At 36.8% G+C, this 15,174-nt stretch overlaps 1 protein-coding gene across 1 annotated transcript in view; it reads left to right on the top strand.

Annotated features, from left to right (window-relative positions):
* LOC101995937 (zinc finger protein 675-like) overlaps window positions 1-13,543 on the top strand; it is a 30,053-nt gene extending 16,510 nt beyond the window's left edge. Inside the window, exons 3-9 of the mRNA XM_013355483.2 lie at window positions 596-687; window positions 3,304-3,427; window positions 5,436-6,163; window positions 7,131-7,221; window positions 9,462-9,574; window positions 11,326-11,452; window positions 12,233-13,543. Of these exons, the coding sequence (XP_013210937.1) occupies window positions 658-687; window positions 3,304-3,427; window positions 5,436-6,163; window positions 7,131-7,221; window positions 9,462-9,574; window positions 11,326-11,452; window positions 12,233-13,320 (2,301 nt within the window). The 5' untranslated portion in view covers window positions 596-657 and the 3' untranslated portion in view covers window positions 13,321-13,543. The remainder of the gene's footprint in view (window positions 1-595; window positions 688-3,303; window positions 3,428-5,435; window positions 6,164-7,130; window positions 7,222-9,461; window positions 9,575-11,325; window positions 11,453-12,232) is intronic.
* Window positions 13,544-15,174: the final 1,631 nt, after the last annotated feature.

Raw genomic sequence — 15,174 nt, 5'->3', positions numbered from 1 at the left:
CCCTCATTGTCCGCCATAGTCAGAGAGTCTGGTTTTATCCCATGCTTTTTCAGTCCCAGTCCAGCTGGCCTTGGTGAGCTCCCAATAGATCAGCCTCACTGTCTCTGTGGGTGGGTGCACCCCGATTTTTAAGGGAAGAAACCACAGCCCAGTGATCCGACAGGGACTGGGAGGGTGTCACAGAAAATTCCGAAAATACCAGTGCACAAGGGGGCAACTAACTCCCCATAATCAGCTAGTTCCTAAAACACAGTATTCCAAAAATACCAATGATAATCACAAGGGGAAAACTCCCTGTTTCTCAAGATTATAATCTAACTTTATCTTCAGCTAGTTCCTGAAACACAGTCACTGAACCATTTAATGCTAGATTCCTGATTCTTCTCTTCTGCTTAGATTTTTGGCTATTTTCTTCCCGCTGGAGGGGGTGGGGCATGGATTTATCCAGGGCTTTCTTTGGGGATATCTGGATTTATCCAGGTCTTTCAGTGAGACACCTGGTCATATTCTGATTCTTGAATCTTTTTGTGTGGTTTGACATTGTTCTGTAATCACTTTCAGTATTAATTTTTTCTTTTGACTCCTTATGTGAAAGGGCAGTACGCCATCTATTCATTGTTCCTGAAAGAGAAACTCAAAGAAGAGAAACAGAAAGGAATGGCCGATTCTCCAATAAATGTGCCCCAGGTCAGTAGTCATGTCCTCATTTTTTATGGAAATGTTTTAGTTTGAGAAACTTTGAAGCCTTTCATTTTCTGCTTCTGTCTTTTTTTTAGCTTTCCAATAAAAAATATTACAAACATAAAAACACAAAAATCACATGTTGAAATTAAGCAGGCCCACTGTACAACTCAATGTACTTTTGTACAGTTAGAGTAGTCACTGCAAACAGAAGCTCTGGAGCCTCACATGGGATTTTATAGTTTTAATATCTAATATAGTTGTTGTTCTTATCTACCATCAAAAACCAAAAAAATGTGACAGTGTTAGAGCTAGAAAAGCACTCGGCTTTATATCCTTTTTCATAACTGATGTTCATTGTCTGCATCCAGTTCTACCTCAGTATTGATACTTAATGTTTCTTCCCTTTTCTCTGTGTTGTACTGTGACCAAATGCATATTCTTTCTATAAACACATTTCATTGGCTTGATTCTGCATATGAGGGAAAACATGATTTTTTTTTGACACTGTATGACCTCAGTAACTATTACACGTTCTAAGTCCAACTGTTTTCCTGCACGTTAATTAATTTTCTCTTTAGGTGAATGGTACTTCACAATATGTTTATACCATGTCATTCATCTGTTGATAGACAGTTAAGTTGATTCCAATGCTTTTCTTTTTTGAATAAGCAGTAGTAAACATCAGGTATAAATATCTCAGGGGGTGTGGAGTTCCTTGGGGATATGGCCAGGAACCAATAACTGAGTCATACATTAGTTCTATTTTTAATGTTTAATAATCTTCAAACCGAGCCTGGCGGTGGTGGCGCACACCTTTAATCCCAGCACTCCGGAGGCAGAGGCAGAGGCAGGCGGATCTCTGTGAGTTCGAGACCAGCCTGGTCTACAGAGCTAGTTCCAGGACAGGCTCCAAAGCCACAGAGAAACCCTGTCTCGAAAAACCAAAAAAAAAAAAAAAAAAAAAAAAATAATCTTCAAACCGATTTCCATTTGAGTGTATTAATTTGCATCCTCTCCCCCCACACCAACACTGAATAAGGGTATTTTTCTCTCCACATCCTCTCTACCATTTGTTGTCAGGTTAGTTGATGACAGCCGTTTTTCCTGGGGTGAGGCAGTATGTCAGAGTAGGTTTAGTTTGCTTTCCTCTGGGTGAGTTTTAGGGATCCTGAACACGTTTTGCCATATTCATTGACTGTTTGGGTTTCGATCTTTGAAAACTGTCTATTCAATTTATTTTCCCATTTGGTGATTTCAGTTTTATTTCCTTAAAATTTAATTTCTGCAATTCTCAGTGGATTCTAGGTATGAGCTACTATCCAGAATGCTACTGGTACAGATTCCTTCCCATTCTGTGTAGTGTCTATGTGATCTGCTGATTATTTCTGTCGATGTATTAAAAGTCTTTATCTTCATGGAGAATTATCTGTTAATAGTTGGGTTAGTTCCTATGCTGATGTTCTTTCTAATCAGTAAGTTCTTGCTTACCTCAGTGTCCAGATGTGTAGTTCCTAAGTTTTCTTGGTTTCTGTTTGCCTGGTTCTAAATGAGTTTTTTTTTTAATTTATTTTGAATGGATTAATATACATTGTGTAAGATAAGAATCTAATATATTTCTGATAGAATTTAATATCTTCATTTACTGACAGGAAATCGGTGTCGCTCCAGAATGCATCCAAAGTAACTACACTTATGTGTACATGCTGAGCTGTAACATAAACATTATTTGATGTATTTTTAAGACTTTCATCAACTTTTACAATTCTGCAGTTGAAGTGAAATGTTCTTCAAAACTTCTGAGATTGATACTTGTTTAAGTCAACTTCTTAATATTTATAGAAAAATTTGAATCATATGAAATGTGACTGATGCTGATTTTTCTATTGAAAATGGCTCAATATTATTATGAAATTAAGTCTATAGACTACTTGACCTTATATGTTAAAGTTAAAATTTGTAGTATGCAGAGTGACACACCTTGTTACTGTTGGGAAAACCCCAAAGTCTTTGACTATCCAGTCAATCATGAATTATGCTTTCTGTATCTATCCCTTTACTATTTAATGATGGGGCTTTGAACCTAGAATCTAAACACCCCAACTGATCCTGTTAGGATAGAGTCATGTAAGACCCAATTATGGACAGTATTGATTCAGTATCAGTGTTTTAGCATGATCTTCAGGTATTACATTAAAAAAGCACATGTCCCGCTGGGTGGTGGTGGTGCATGCCTTTAATCCCAGCACTCAGGAGGCAGAGACAGGTGGATCTCTGTGAGTTCTAGGCCAGCCTGGTCTACAAGAGCGAGTTCCAGGACAGGCTCCAAAGCTACACATGGACAATATCATCTTATGTGTCCTAACACAACATCCATAGCATATAGATAACTGTTCATACCTTAAATGTGTGTCTTCTTGCATGAACATGCTTGTGAAACTATTATGTCATACTGCTTTCAAACTTAGAACGTTCATTATAGAGTGTGACTTTATTAGAAATCATCTTTTTGAGTAATTATCTTTGTTCACCATTTATACTCCTGATTTCCACAAGTCTCCTTATATCAAGGAGTACTTCTGTGCCTGACGTTATGTGATTAAACTGTGCCCTTTGTTTCAGGGTCTGTTTATATTCCGGGGTGTGAATGTGAACATCTCCCAGGAGCAAAAGGAATGCACGGACTCTTCTCAGAATTTGTACATTGATGTGATGTTGGAGAATTACAACAACCTCGTCTCTGTGGGTGAGAACATTTGTAGAATTCTCAACTCAGGCTTTATAGGTTGTGAACTGTCTGTTAGACTGTGTTGAAAGCAATAGGAAACGTGAGGTAGCAGAAAAGTTCTTTTTCTTGGTATTTGTTTTTTGCTTTTTTAACATTTTTCATTTTAGAGGTGTCATGTATTGTAATATGATTAATAAAAACCCAGAGACAGAAATTAAGGTTCAACCTGAAGGTCAGAAAAGCAAAATAGTCATCCATTGGCTCTTACCTCTACCTCAGTTCAAAATGGCGATCCTGCCTCCAGTAATCTCAGAATGAGACCATGTATAAGAGCTGTTTTTCCTGTCTTACATTCCTCTTTAATGCTAGGATTAAAGGTGTGCACCACTACTGCTGGGTTTCTATGGCAAACTAGTGTGGCCACTGCAATTCAAGGTGTTTTCACCACCGTCTGGTCTGTAAGACTGGTCAGTGCAACTCTTCTTCTGATGTTCAGGCAAGCTTTATTTATTAAAACATGAATGCAATATCACTACAGTGCAGCCTTTTAGTTTCACGATGAATTCAGAAACTCAGTAGCATATTCAATTTCTACCTATATGCTAAAGCAGATTGTCCACCATTGCCTTAGCCATTGTTTTACTTGTGAGAAAAACTAAGGGTGTGGAAACTTAAAATTTTCCCTAAATAGGCTGAAGATTCTGATAGGAAATAGCAATTGAGAAGTCATTCCTGTATTTCTCTACTTTGTGTTCTCTTCATGTGTTGAGCAGAGTGCTGTGTTAGATGTCTGTATTCTTTCTAAAAATTCTAGCAGGGGTCATGGGCTACCTCACAGAATATGTGGATTATTGTATGCAAGGTAGGCCTGGTCACCTGTCCTGAGCAAATGAGATTGCCGTGGTATGTGGAGAGGAGAGAGTAGCCACACTCGGAGTAGGATAGTGAATGAGCAGGACAACAGTGATGATTTCAAGAGAAAGAGAAAGCAAAAACTGAGAATACTTTTTGCTTTATTCAATTCCACTTGAAAGGATTCCTGATCATTTAAATTAGTATAGCATCCTGGCCCCAGGGTGATTCAGTCTATTGGAAATGTTAGAAGACATTGAGGCTTATTGCACCCAAATTATGGTTAAAATTATAGTACAAAATGTAATTTTATGTGAGTGTGCTGATATTGGAATAATTTGACAAATTGTAAACCTAATGTGAATCCATGAAGTAGAATTATTCTGTAATTGCCTATCTTGCATGTGTGTCAATGGTGGATAGAAATAAGCAGTGGCTTTCTGTAATAGCCCTGCCACTAATGATCTAGAGCAGCAGTTGTCACTGTTGGTAATGTTACGACCCTGTAATGAATAGCTTGTGTTGTGGTGATCACAACCATGAAATTATTTTGAGTGCTACTTCTTGACTGTCACTTTACTACTAAGTGATATCTCAGTTACTAAGGCCATCAGATATGTTTTCTCAGATGGTCACCACCCACAGGTTGAAAAATGATGATCTAGAGCCTCTGATGTCTGGCAGAATCCTTGCTTTGCATCCATTATTATTGAAGAATCTATGTAGTTTTTTTGGGGGGAGGGGGGAACCTTTGATGCTTTTATATATGTCTTGAATCTTTAAAGACATTTGGTCTTCTGCAGTATAATCTTCATTGCTGTACATTAGTTAGTAAGAGACTGAACCTGGGATTGGATTATACTCTTAACAGTTTCTGAGATAAAAATACTTAAAAATACAGACAGGTATTCTATATATAATCAGTCAGGGGCCTCCTTCCCAAGGGAAATTTCTGATTCCTCAATTATTTGTTTCAACTTCCTTGAAGTCTATCATTCTCTCACTGTGAAAGTCCATATAATTATTAGTGAAAGAATGAGGTCAAGTAGTGTGAGCTCTATTCTAAGTAGTTGCTGGTTGACTTATCTTAAGAGAGAACATAGGAAGAGAGTCATTTATCAAATGATTTGTCTTGGAACAAGCCCTATTTATCTGAATTGTACTCATTTTCCAGAGAACTATGGCATGTGTAACACTGTCCCCCAGCATATGAAGACTGATAAGGAGTCTCATCAATGTAATGAGCTTGACAAAATGCTTCGTGACCCCTCCTCATGTGCACTTTATAGAACAAGTGAAACTACAGAAAACTCTAATAACTACAGGTGCAGTAATCACGGGGATGCCTCTATTGACTCGTCAAACCCAGGTAGACATGACAGCATGCACACTGGAGAAGAACCTTGCAAATCTAGAGACTGTGAGAAATCTTTAAATTTGTGTTCCAACATTACTCAAAATCAGAGAGTTTACACTGCAAAGAATGAGCACAGGCAGGGAGAATATGATGACTGTTTCAGCTCTGCATACAGTCCTATGCAGCAAACAATCTATATCAGAGAGAAACCATTCCTGTGTGAGGAATGTGGGAAATGCTTCATTACTGCCTCAAACCTCAGTGTACATCGGAGAATCCATACTGGAAAGAAGCCCTATAAGTGTGATGTTTGTGAAAAATCCTTTTCCCAACGCTCACACTTTAAAATTCATCAAAGACTTCATACTGGGGAGAAACCCTACAAATGCAGAGAATGTGGAAAGTCATTTCGTCAGTCCACAGGACTTAATAACCATCAGAAATTGCATACTGGGGAGAAACCTTACAAATGCAGAGAATATGGGAAGTCAAGACTTAAAGGGTATTACAGAATCCACACTGGAGAGAATCCTTATAAGTGTGAGGTATGTGACAAATCCTTTCATATCTCATCTCTCAGAGTACATCAGAAAATGCATATTGGAGAGAAACCTTGCAAATATAGGGGATGTGACAAATCCTTTGCCTATAACAGATTTAAGAACATAACAGATTATTCCTAATGAAGAGAGACTTTACTGTGGTAAATAATGTGACAAATATTTTACTAGATGCTTTTACTTCAGAGCACATCAAAAAAAATTCATCAGGAGAGAAACATACCATTGTAAATAATGTGATGTAACATCTATCTGAAATTCTCTGCTTATGAGTCTCAAGAGTATACATAATAGAAACACAAAGATAAGAAACTTGTAAATGCCTTTAATAATAAAGGTCTAAATCTTTGAAAATATCACAGAGTTTATATAAACATTAAATCTTGCAAAATATTGGGAATTTATGTGTTTATGTTTGTGGTGATATTGCATGCATGTGTTTCTGTACACCATGTGTCTGCCTGGTACCTGGGCATAGATGAGGCCAGAATATTGCATCAGATCCCCTGAACCTGGATTAACAGAAAATTGTGAGATAATATGTGTGTTGAGTTAAACCCCATCTTCTGGAAGAGCAGTCACTGCTCTTGACCACTAAACCATAACTCCTGTCCTGAGAAGAATAAGGAAAATCTTCAGGAAATGTTCTCTCTTCCTGTATGTCCCTGGGGAGGTGGGCCTAGGATAATTCAGAACCTCAGCAGTGTACATTATTCTCATCCCAATCATTTATTTCATTTCTGTACCTGAATTTTGACTGAGCTGTGATTGGAGGTGAGATTCCAGTTACACTAACTGAAAATGCTTCCTAAATATTCTCAGTATTCTGACATTGCATGGCAGTTGGAGAATCACTTGTATAATTCTTTGTTTTATTTTCTTTTTGTCTATGATGTACAATACTGTGTTAGAAATCCAGGTGCTTCCTAAAATATCTCTTTCTCATGTGCAGGTTTCACTGATCACGCAGACCTGGTCACCTATGGAGCAGAGCAAAAAACCCTGGAAAATGGAGAGGGAGGAGACAGTGTCTAAGGATCCTGGTATGTTGCAGGGATTGGTGAAGGAGTGGAAAGGGTTTCAAGTGAATGTGGACATGGGGCACAACATCAGTTTTGACACATTGTTTCTCTAAAAATACTGGAGACTTCCATCCACTGAGAAAGATCTCATGGTTATCCTAATGTATCATGCCTATAATAGGTATAAAGGTATGTTGAAAGGAGCTGTTCTGCAAAAGAATTGATATTAGGAGGCACATAAAATTTTATTTGAGTATATATATATCAGTGATACTATCCATATTCATGTACATCACTGATCATGTCATACAAATATTAAGTGATTTTCATTTTTTTGGTTTTAGTTTGTTATATAAGAGGATGAAAATTAATACCTCTATGTTTATTTTTTGTTTTTAGATGGTTTTTTAAGCTTTGATATTCTAGCACATTCTCTATCTTTTAGTGTTAATGTATACATTCCCAAAAATGATGTCAATAGAGGTTTGATAAGAATCAAGACATACATTTATAGACTGTTAAACTCTGTCTGCACTGTCTGCCCATTGCTATCTCCTATTGTCTGTTGTCATGACAATTCCAAGTGGTTTCGATTACTGTAAATGTAATATACTGTGAGATCAGCTCTAAGTTTGATCCTCTTAGTATTTTCCATCTCTTTGTTGTTTCTTGGTACTTTCAGGATTGTTTTTTGTAAAACATGCAAATGGGATTATGATAGGAATTGCTTGGAGTCTTAGAGAAAACAGACCTTCTAGGTTGTCTTTTGTTTGAAAAGAACATGAGGCAATGTGCCAGTTTTCATGTTTTATGTATTCTGTTTTATGTCTGTGGATATCTGAATTCCAGGTTTTGTGACATGTACCTGTAGCAGGATTAATAAAAACCCAGAGACAGAAGTTGGGGTTCAGCCTGACAGTAAGAAAATCAAAACAGCCAACCCCAAGCCCTTACCTCTCCCTCAGTCCAAAATGGTGATCTTGCCCCCATGAATCTCAGAATTAGACTGTCTGAAAGTTGTCTCCTCCCATATTATATTCCTCTCGAGAGCTGAGACTAAAATCCTGCACCACTACTGCCTGGTTTCTGTGGCAAACTAGTGTGGCTACTGGAATTAACGGTGTAAGTCACTACTGCCTGGTCTGTTTTACTCTCAACTTCAGGCAAGCTTTATTTATTAAAATACAAATGAAATATCACTGCATGCACCCATGTTGTTTAAGAATTGTCTATGTCATAAACTATTCTATCTTTAGCTAATACTGTTTATTTTGCATTTAGATGCTTTTGCCTTGACTTTTCTGTCGCTATTTAAATTATGATCATCAGTCTTCTTTACCGCTGTCCATATTTATGGCATCTTAAAAATTCCTTCTTTCTCAATTTGTTGTATCTAAATATGAAATCAATTATTGACAGGATATATATTTGTGTATATATAAATTATACATGTATACACATACACACACATTTTTTTTTTTAAAGATATATCATGTATACAGTGTTCTGCCTGCATGTATGTCTGTAGGCCAGAAGAGGGCATTGGATCTCATTACAGATGGTTGTGAACCACCATGTGGTTGCTGATAATTGAACTCTAGACTTCTGGAAGTGCAGCCAGTACTCTTACCTGCTGAGCCGTCTCTCTAGTCCCCAAAAACATATGTTTTAAACTCTGCAGTTATTTCGCTTTTTATGTGATCAGTTTAGGTAATATTATCCATTTTCATTTAAAAAAAATTACTGAAAGAAATACATTTTTTATTAGATAGATGACTAGGGAAAATTAGAATCTTTGTATATTAAATTTACATTATTTTACACTCTACAATGTAGAACTTTTTAATATGTACATAGTGGCCAGTTCAGTGTTTGAACATTGTTTCTTGAATTCATTTGATTATGTTATCATTTGCTTCTTTTCTAATATTTTTGGTGGATTCTGGGTTTTCAACCTAATGCTTGTAGGTTTCTTAGATAGCTTTTGCCAACAACTTCAAAGAAGGCTTCTTATTGGTAGTTTTGGTAAAAAATAATCTATGCCTCTTTTGTGGACGATTTTATCTGAGAGTATTAATATGGTTGACAGTGATTTTCTCCATAAACTTTAAATGTGGTTTCATGCTCTCCTGGCTTTGAGACCATTGACCAGACACCTAGTAGTATCCTGGTTCTTGGGTTTTTCATGTGGTTTTACGTTGTTATTGAACAGTTTTCCTTACTAAATTTTGCTTTTCCTGTTTGACTCCTTTATATGAAAGGGCAGCAAGCCATCTCTTCAGCAAGCCATCCGTTGTTCCTGAAAGAGAAACTCAAAGAGGAGAAACAAGAAATGGCTGATTCTCCAGGACATGTGTTCCAGGTCATTGGTCATGTCAGTTTTTTTCTGGAAATGTTATATTTTGAGACATTGATTTTCTGCTTCTGGTACTTTTTTAACTTTATTATGAAAAACAGTTGCAAACAACAAAAAATTCACATTCTAAAATTAACCAGACTTCAAGATTGTATAATTCTATGTACTTTTATACAGTTTACGGTTAACATAGTCATTGGGAAGAGGAGCTCTGGAGCCTCACCATAGACTTTTTATTTCACTCTTGAATATATTTTGTAGTAATTATCTACTACCCCCCCCAAAAAAAAATGTGACAAAATTAGAACTAGAAAAACAATAAGTTTTATATTCTTTTTCATAGCTGCTGTTCATTAACTGCATGCAGTCCTATCTCACTCAGCACCTGATATTTACCCTTCTTTTGTTCTCTTACCTCTCTGTCCTACTGTGTCATCATAATAAACATTGTTTTCATAAACATATATAATTGACTAGATTATGCATATGAGGGAAAACGTGATTTCTTGTGGCACTTTATGACCTCACTTATATTACACATTCTAAATCCACATTATCCTTCATATTTGTTATATTTTTCTCCTCAACTGACTAGTATCCCATATTCATTATCCATTCATTTGTAGATGCAAGATTAGTTTGATTCCAATGCTTTGCTATGGTGAATAGGCAACAGTAAACATGGGACTCTCTGTAGTGGGCTGTGAAGTTTTCTGGCCTTATGCCCAGGAGTGAAAGGACTGGGGCCACTTTTACTCCTAGCTGTAAGAATTTAATAATCCTCAAACTGATATCCATTTGAGTTTATTAAATTGCACCCCCCCACACACACACAACACATAACTGTGGCGCACGCCTTTAATCCCAGCACTCGGGAGGCAGAGGAAGGTGGATCCCTGTGAGTTCGAGACCAGCCTGGTCTACAGAGCTAGTTCCAGGATAGGCTCCAAAGCCACAGAGAAACCCTGTCTCGAAAAGCCAAAAAAAAAAAAAAAAAAAAAAAAAGGTTTCCTTTCTTGTCACTTCTTCTCTAACATTTGTTATCAGATTGGCGAATGATAGTCATTCTGCTTGGGATGAGGCAATATTTAAAAGTAGTTTTTGTTTATATTTCTATGATGGCATTTTAGGGATCCTAAACACTTTTTGCAGCATTTATTGACCATTTGTTTCTGTTTTTGAAATATAATCTATTCAGTTCGTTTGCCCATTTGTTGATTGGCAGTTTTTTTGTCCTTGGAATTTAATTTCTGTAATTTTTGCTAAATTCTAGGTATGAGTCCCTATCTAAAGTGTCGCTGGTACAGATTCTCTCCCATTTGTGGGTGTCTGAGTGATCTGTTGATTGTTTCCTTTCATGTACAGAAACTTTATTTTCAAGTAGTCCCATCTGTTTATACTTGGATTTTGTTCCTGTGCTGTTAGTGTGTTTACTATTCAAAAAGTTATCTATAGGTACAATATTTAAAAGCATATTTCCTCATCACAGATTTTTTTTCTGAGACGTGTACACTCTAATCCTACATGACACAAACACAGCATCCATAGCAGAGACCTTGTGCAAACATTCAATGCATTTTTTTTCATGCATATTGCCTGTAAGAATATTGTGTAAATCCTGTTTCATAGATTTAGGACGTTCACTACAGAGTGACTGTTAGAAATCATTATTTGAGTAGTGTTCTTCACTTATCTACATCCATAATTTCCTTAAATCTCCTTATATCCAAAAGGAAATCTGTCTGGTCAAACTGCGCTTTGTCTTTCAGGGTCTGTTGACATTCTGCGATGTAGCTGTAAACTTCTCCCAGGAGGAGTGGGAATGTCTAGACTCTGCTCAGAGGGCTTTGTATGTTGATGTGATGTTGGAGAATTATAACAACCTGATCTCTGTGGGTAAGCATAGTTTGCTTGTAGAATTCCTAACTCAGGCTTTCTTTCTTTTTTTTAAATTTATTTATTTGTATTTTATGTACATTGGTATTTTGCCTGCATATTTGTCTTGTGAGGATGACAGATTACTTGGAACTGGAGTTTCAGACAATCATGAGCTGCCATGTGGGTGACAGGACTTGAAGCAGGGTCCTCTGGAAGAGAACACTGAGCCATCTCTTTAGCCCCCCTAACTCAGCCTTTTTATGTCACTACTTTATAGTTGTAAACACTCTGTTAAACTGTCATGGGAAATAAGAGGAGACTATGGAAAGTTTGGTAGTGGGAAAAAACTTTTTTATGAGCTCTGAAAAAGAAAAACCTTTTTTTTCTTTTAAGCAAGCCTGTATTTTTAAAAGGAATCGGGTTTTCTGAGCTGTACTCTTCATGGTTGTTCATTGATACAAACACTGTGAACTTGGGATTGCATTAAGCTCTTTTTCATCATTTTCTGAGTATATAAATATATAAAAATAGAGATGTGTATTGTAAATATAATTAGTTAGTAAGCTCTAGCCCAAGGACTAATTACTGATTTCTCAAATGTTTGTTTTTATCTTCCATGAAGGTTGTCACTCTGTTTTTATAAGAATCTATATAATTATTGTGAAAGAATATGTCGACTACTGGGAGCTCTATTCAAAATAGTTGCAGGTTGACTTAACAGAAAAATTAAAGAGGCAGTCATTTATCAAATGTTTGACTTGGAACAAGCTCTAGTAATCTGAATTGTATTTTTTCTAGAGAACTATTGGATATGTGATCCTGTCTATCAACATGTGAAGAATGAAAAGGATTCTTGCCAGTGTTGTAATGACCTTGTCAAAATGCTTCATGACCACTCCAAATATGCACTTTATAAAACAAGAGAAGCTACAGAAAACTCTAATATCTACAGGTGCAGCAATCACGTTGATGCCTCTATGAACTCAGCAAACCTAGATAGACATGAAAGCATGCACAGAGAAGAAGAACCTTATAAATCTAAAGACTGTGAGGAGTCTTTAAATTTATGTTCCAACATTTCTCAAGATGAGAGCCTGTACACTGCAAAGAGAGAAAACAGACAGGGAGAATATGGTGACAATTTCAACTCCGCATATAATCTTTTGCCCCAAACAATCTACATAGGGAAAAAACTACATCAGTGTGGGCAATGTGGTAAATTCTTCAGTTCCCCTGCAAACCTTGTTATACATGAGAGAATTCATACTGGAGAGAAACCTTACAAGTGCGATGTTTGTGGCAAATCCTTTACCAATTGCTCAAGTCTTGAAAGACATCAGAGAGTTCATACTGGAGAAAAGCCTTACAAATGTGAGGTATGTGACAAATCCTTTAATGTGATCTCAAATCTTAGGATACATCAGAAAACTCATACTGGGGAGAAACCATACAAATGTAGAGAATGTGACAAATCTTTTACCCAGTGTTCACATCTTAAAAGACATCAGAGAGTTCATACCGGAGAGAAACCTTACAGATGCAAGGAATGTGACAAATCTTTTTCTAAGAGCTCAACTCTTCAAGCACATCAGAAAATTCATACTAGAGAGAAAACTTACAGATGCAAAACCTGTAACATATCCTTTACCCGGTGTTCAAATCTGAAAATACATCAAAGAATTCATCCTAAAGAGAGAACTTACCTTTGTAAGGAATGTGGAAAATATTTCACTAGCAACTCATATCTTAAAGTCCATCAGAAAATTCACACTGGAGAGAAATCTTACAAATGCAAATACTGTGACAAGTCCTTCACCCAAAGTTCAAATCTTAGAACACATTACAGAATTCATACTCAGGAAAGAAAGCATGTGCAAGGAATGTGAGGTTTGTTTTACTGATTGTTCAACTCTTAGAGCACATCAGTAGATTCATACTGAAGAGAAAAATACTGTTGTAAATAAGATGACATAGCATTTATATGGCATTACAAATCACAACAGTGTACATGATAAATAAAGATAAGAAAGTTGTAAAAGCCTTGAAAGACTCTTAAATTCTTAGGAAAATATTAAAGAGTTTATATTAAGTTATAATCCCACAATTCTAGGTGAAAAAGCTTTTAAAAATGCCTAGGTATTTTGACTGCATGTATGTCTGTACCTTGTATGCATGCTCCTGCCTGTGGAGGCCAAAAGAGGGTATCAGATCTACTGAAGCTAGAGTTTGAGGAAGTGTGTGTTACCAACTGAAGCTTGGTTCCCTGGAAGGGTAGCCAGTGCTCTTAACCATTAAACCATCTCTCCAACCACCTGGGAAAAGCTATAATTATAACATTTAACTTGCTTAATACCCTAAATTTCATGATCCCATGTATGGTTTGGGTTTGAAAGAAAATAGCACTAAAGGGAGTGGCACAATTAGGAGATATAGCTTTGTTGGAGTAGCATTGGTCTTGTTGGGTCTCATTATGCTCAAGATATCACCCAGCATCTGAGTCCACTTCTTGTTGCATTTGGATCAAGATGTAAGGACTCTAAACTCCAGTACTTTGTCAGCCTGCCTGCTGCCCTACCGTGAAGATAATGGACTAAAACTCTGAACTATAAGTGAACCATCCCTATTAAATGTGTTCCTTTGTAAAAGTTGCCATTTTCATGGGCTCTCTTAACAGCAATAGGAACTCTAACAAGCATTAGATGTAGATACCAGGAACAGAGGTATTGCAGTGATAGGCCTGATCATGTTTCTTTGAAGGAATATTGACCTTAGGATTATGGATTTAAAAAGTAGTTACCTGCTTTAGGTGCTGATTAATGGGACATCCTAGTAGGAGATGGAAGAGAGTGATACTGAGTGATTTTAATTGTTGGTACCTGGATTGGTTAGAAAAGAATGTGGCCTAGACATTGTTCTTGTGATATTTTGTTGAATAATGTGGCTGCCTTTTTTCTTGTCCAAAGTATCTATGTGAGGCTAAAGGGAAGATTTGGAGTTTGTTAATTTCATTAACAGAAGACATCTCAAAACAGCCTCATATAGACTCTGCCATATAGTTATTAGTGATAACTCTAATGAATATTTATAATGGTAATATGCAAGTTGAGCAAGAAAAAATACAGAACACGTGTTTATGTAGAACAGTTTGGGGAGGAAAAGGGCACCAGTAAGTGTAATGGAGTTGAATTCTGTGTTCCAGGAGATAAACAGTTTAAGAAATAGAAAAATGGTAGTGGTGACCTTAGGGCACCATTCCACCCAGATAAGTTTCCAACTTGTGAAAGGAATTAAAAAGAAGCTTACAGCCAGGTGTAGTAATACATGCTTTTAATTCCAGTACTGGGAAGGCAGAGCTAGGCAGATCTCTTGTTTGAGACCAGCCTTTTCTACAAAGCAAGTTCCAAAACAACCAGCCTTCTGGCTTCAAAGATAGAAGAAATGTATGTGGAATCTTCCTCCTCATATAAGAAAAGTGACTAAGGCCACACATGTGTCAAGGGTGTTCTGAATAGAGGCCTTGGGGCAGGGGGGTTATTGTATGAATTTGTGAAAGAGAAGCCTGTGTTTTCTTGTAGAACCCAAGATATTAGAGATGCCAGAGTGATATCTGTTTAAGAAAGCTGCTAACTGGGAGTGGAACCATCCCATGAGAAAGAAGTGTGTTGCAGTCAACACAACTGAAAGGAATTGGAGCTCTGAAGACATTTTGACATCAGATGTGGAAATGCAGTTTGGAGTTT

The sequence above is a fragment of the Microtus ochrogaster genome, unplaced genomic scaffold, assembly GCF_000317375.1.
Source record: "Microtus ochrogaster isolate Prairie Vole_2 unplaced genomic scaffold, MicOch1.0 UNK138, whole genome shotgun sequence".
In the NCBI taxonomy this organism is placed as follows: domain Eukaryota; kingdom Metazoa; phylum Chordata; class Mammalia; order Rodentia; family Cricetidae; genus Microtus; species Microtus ochrogaster.
This window is presented reverse-complemented; position numbering and strand designations above follow the sequence as displayed.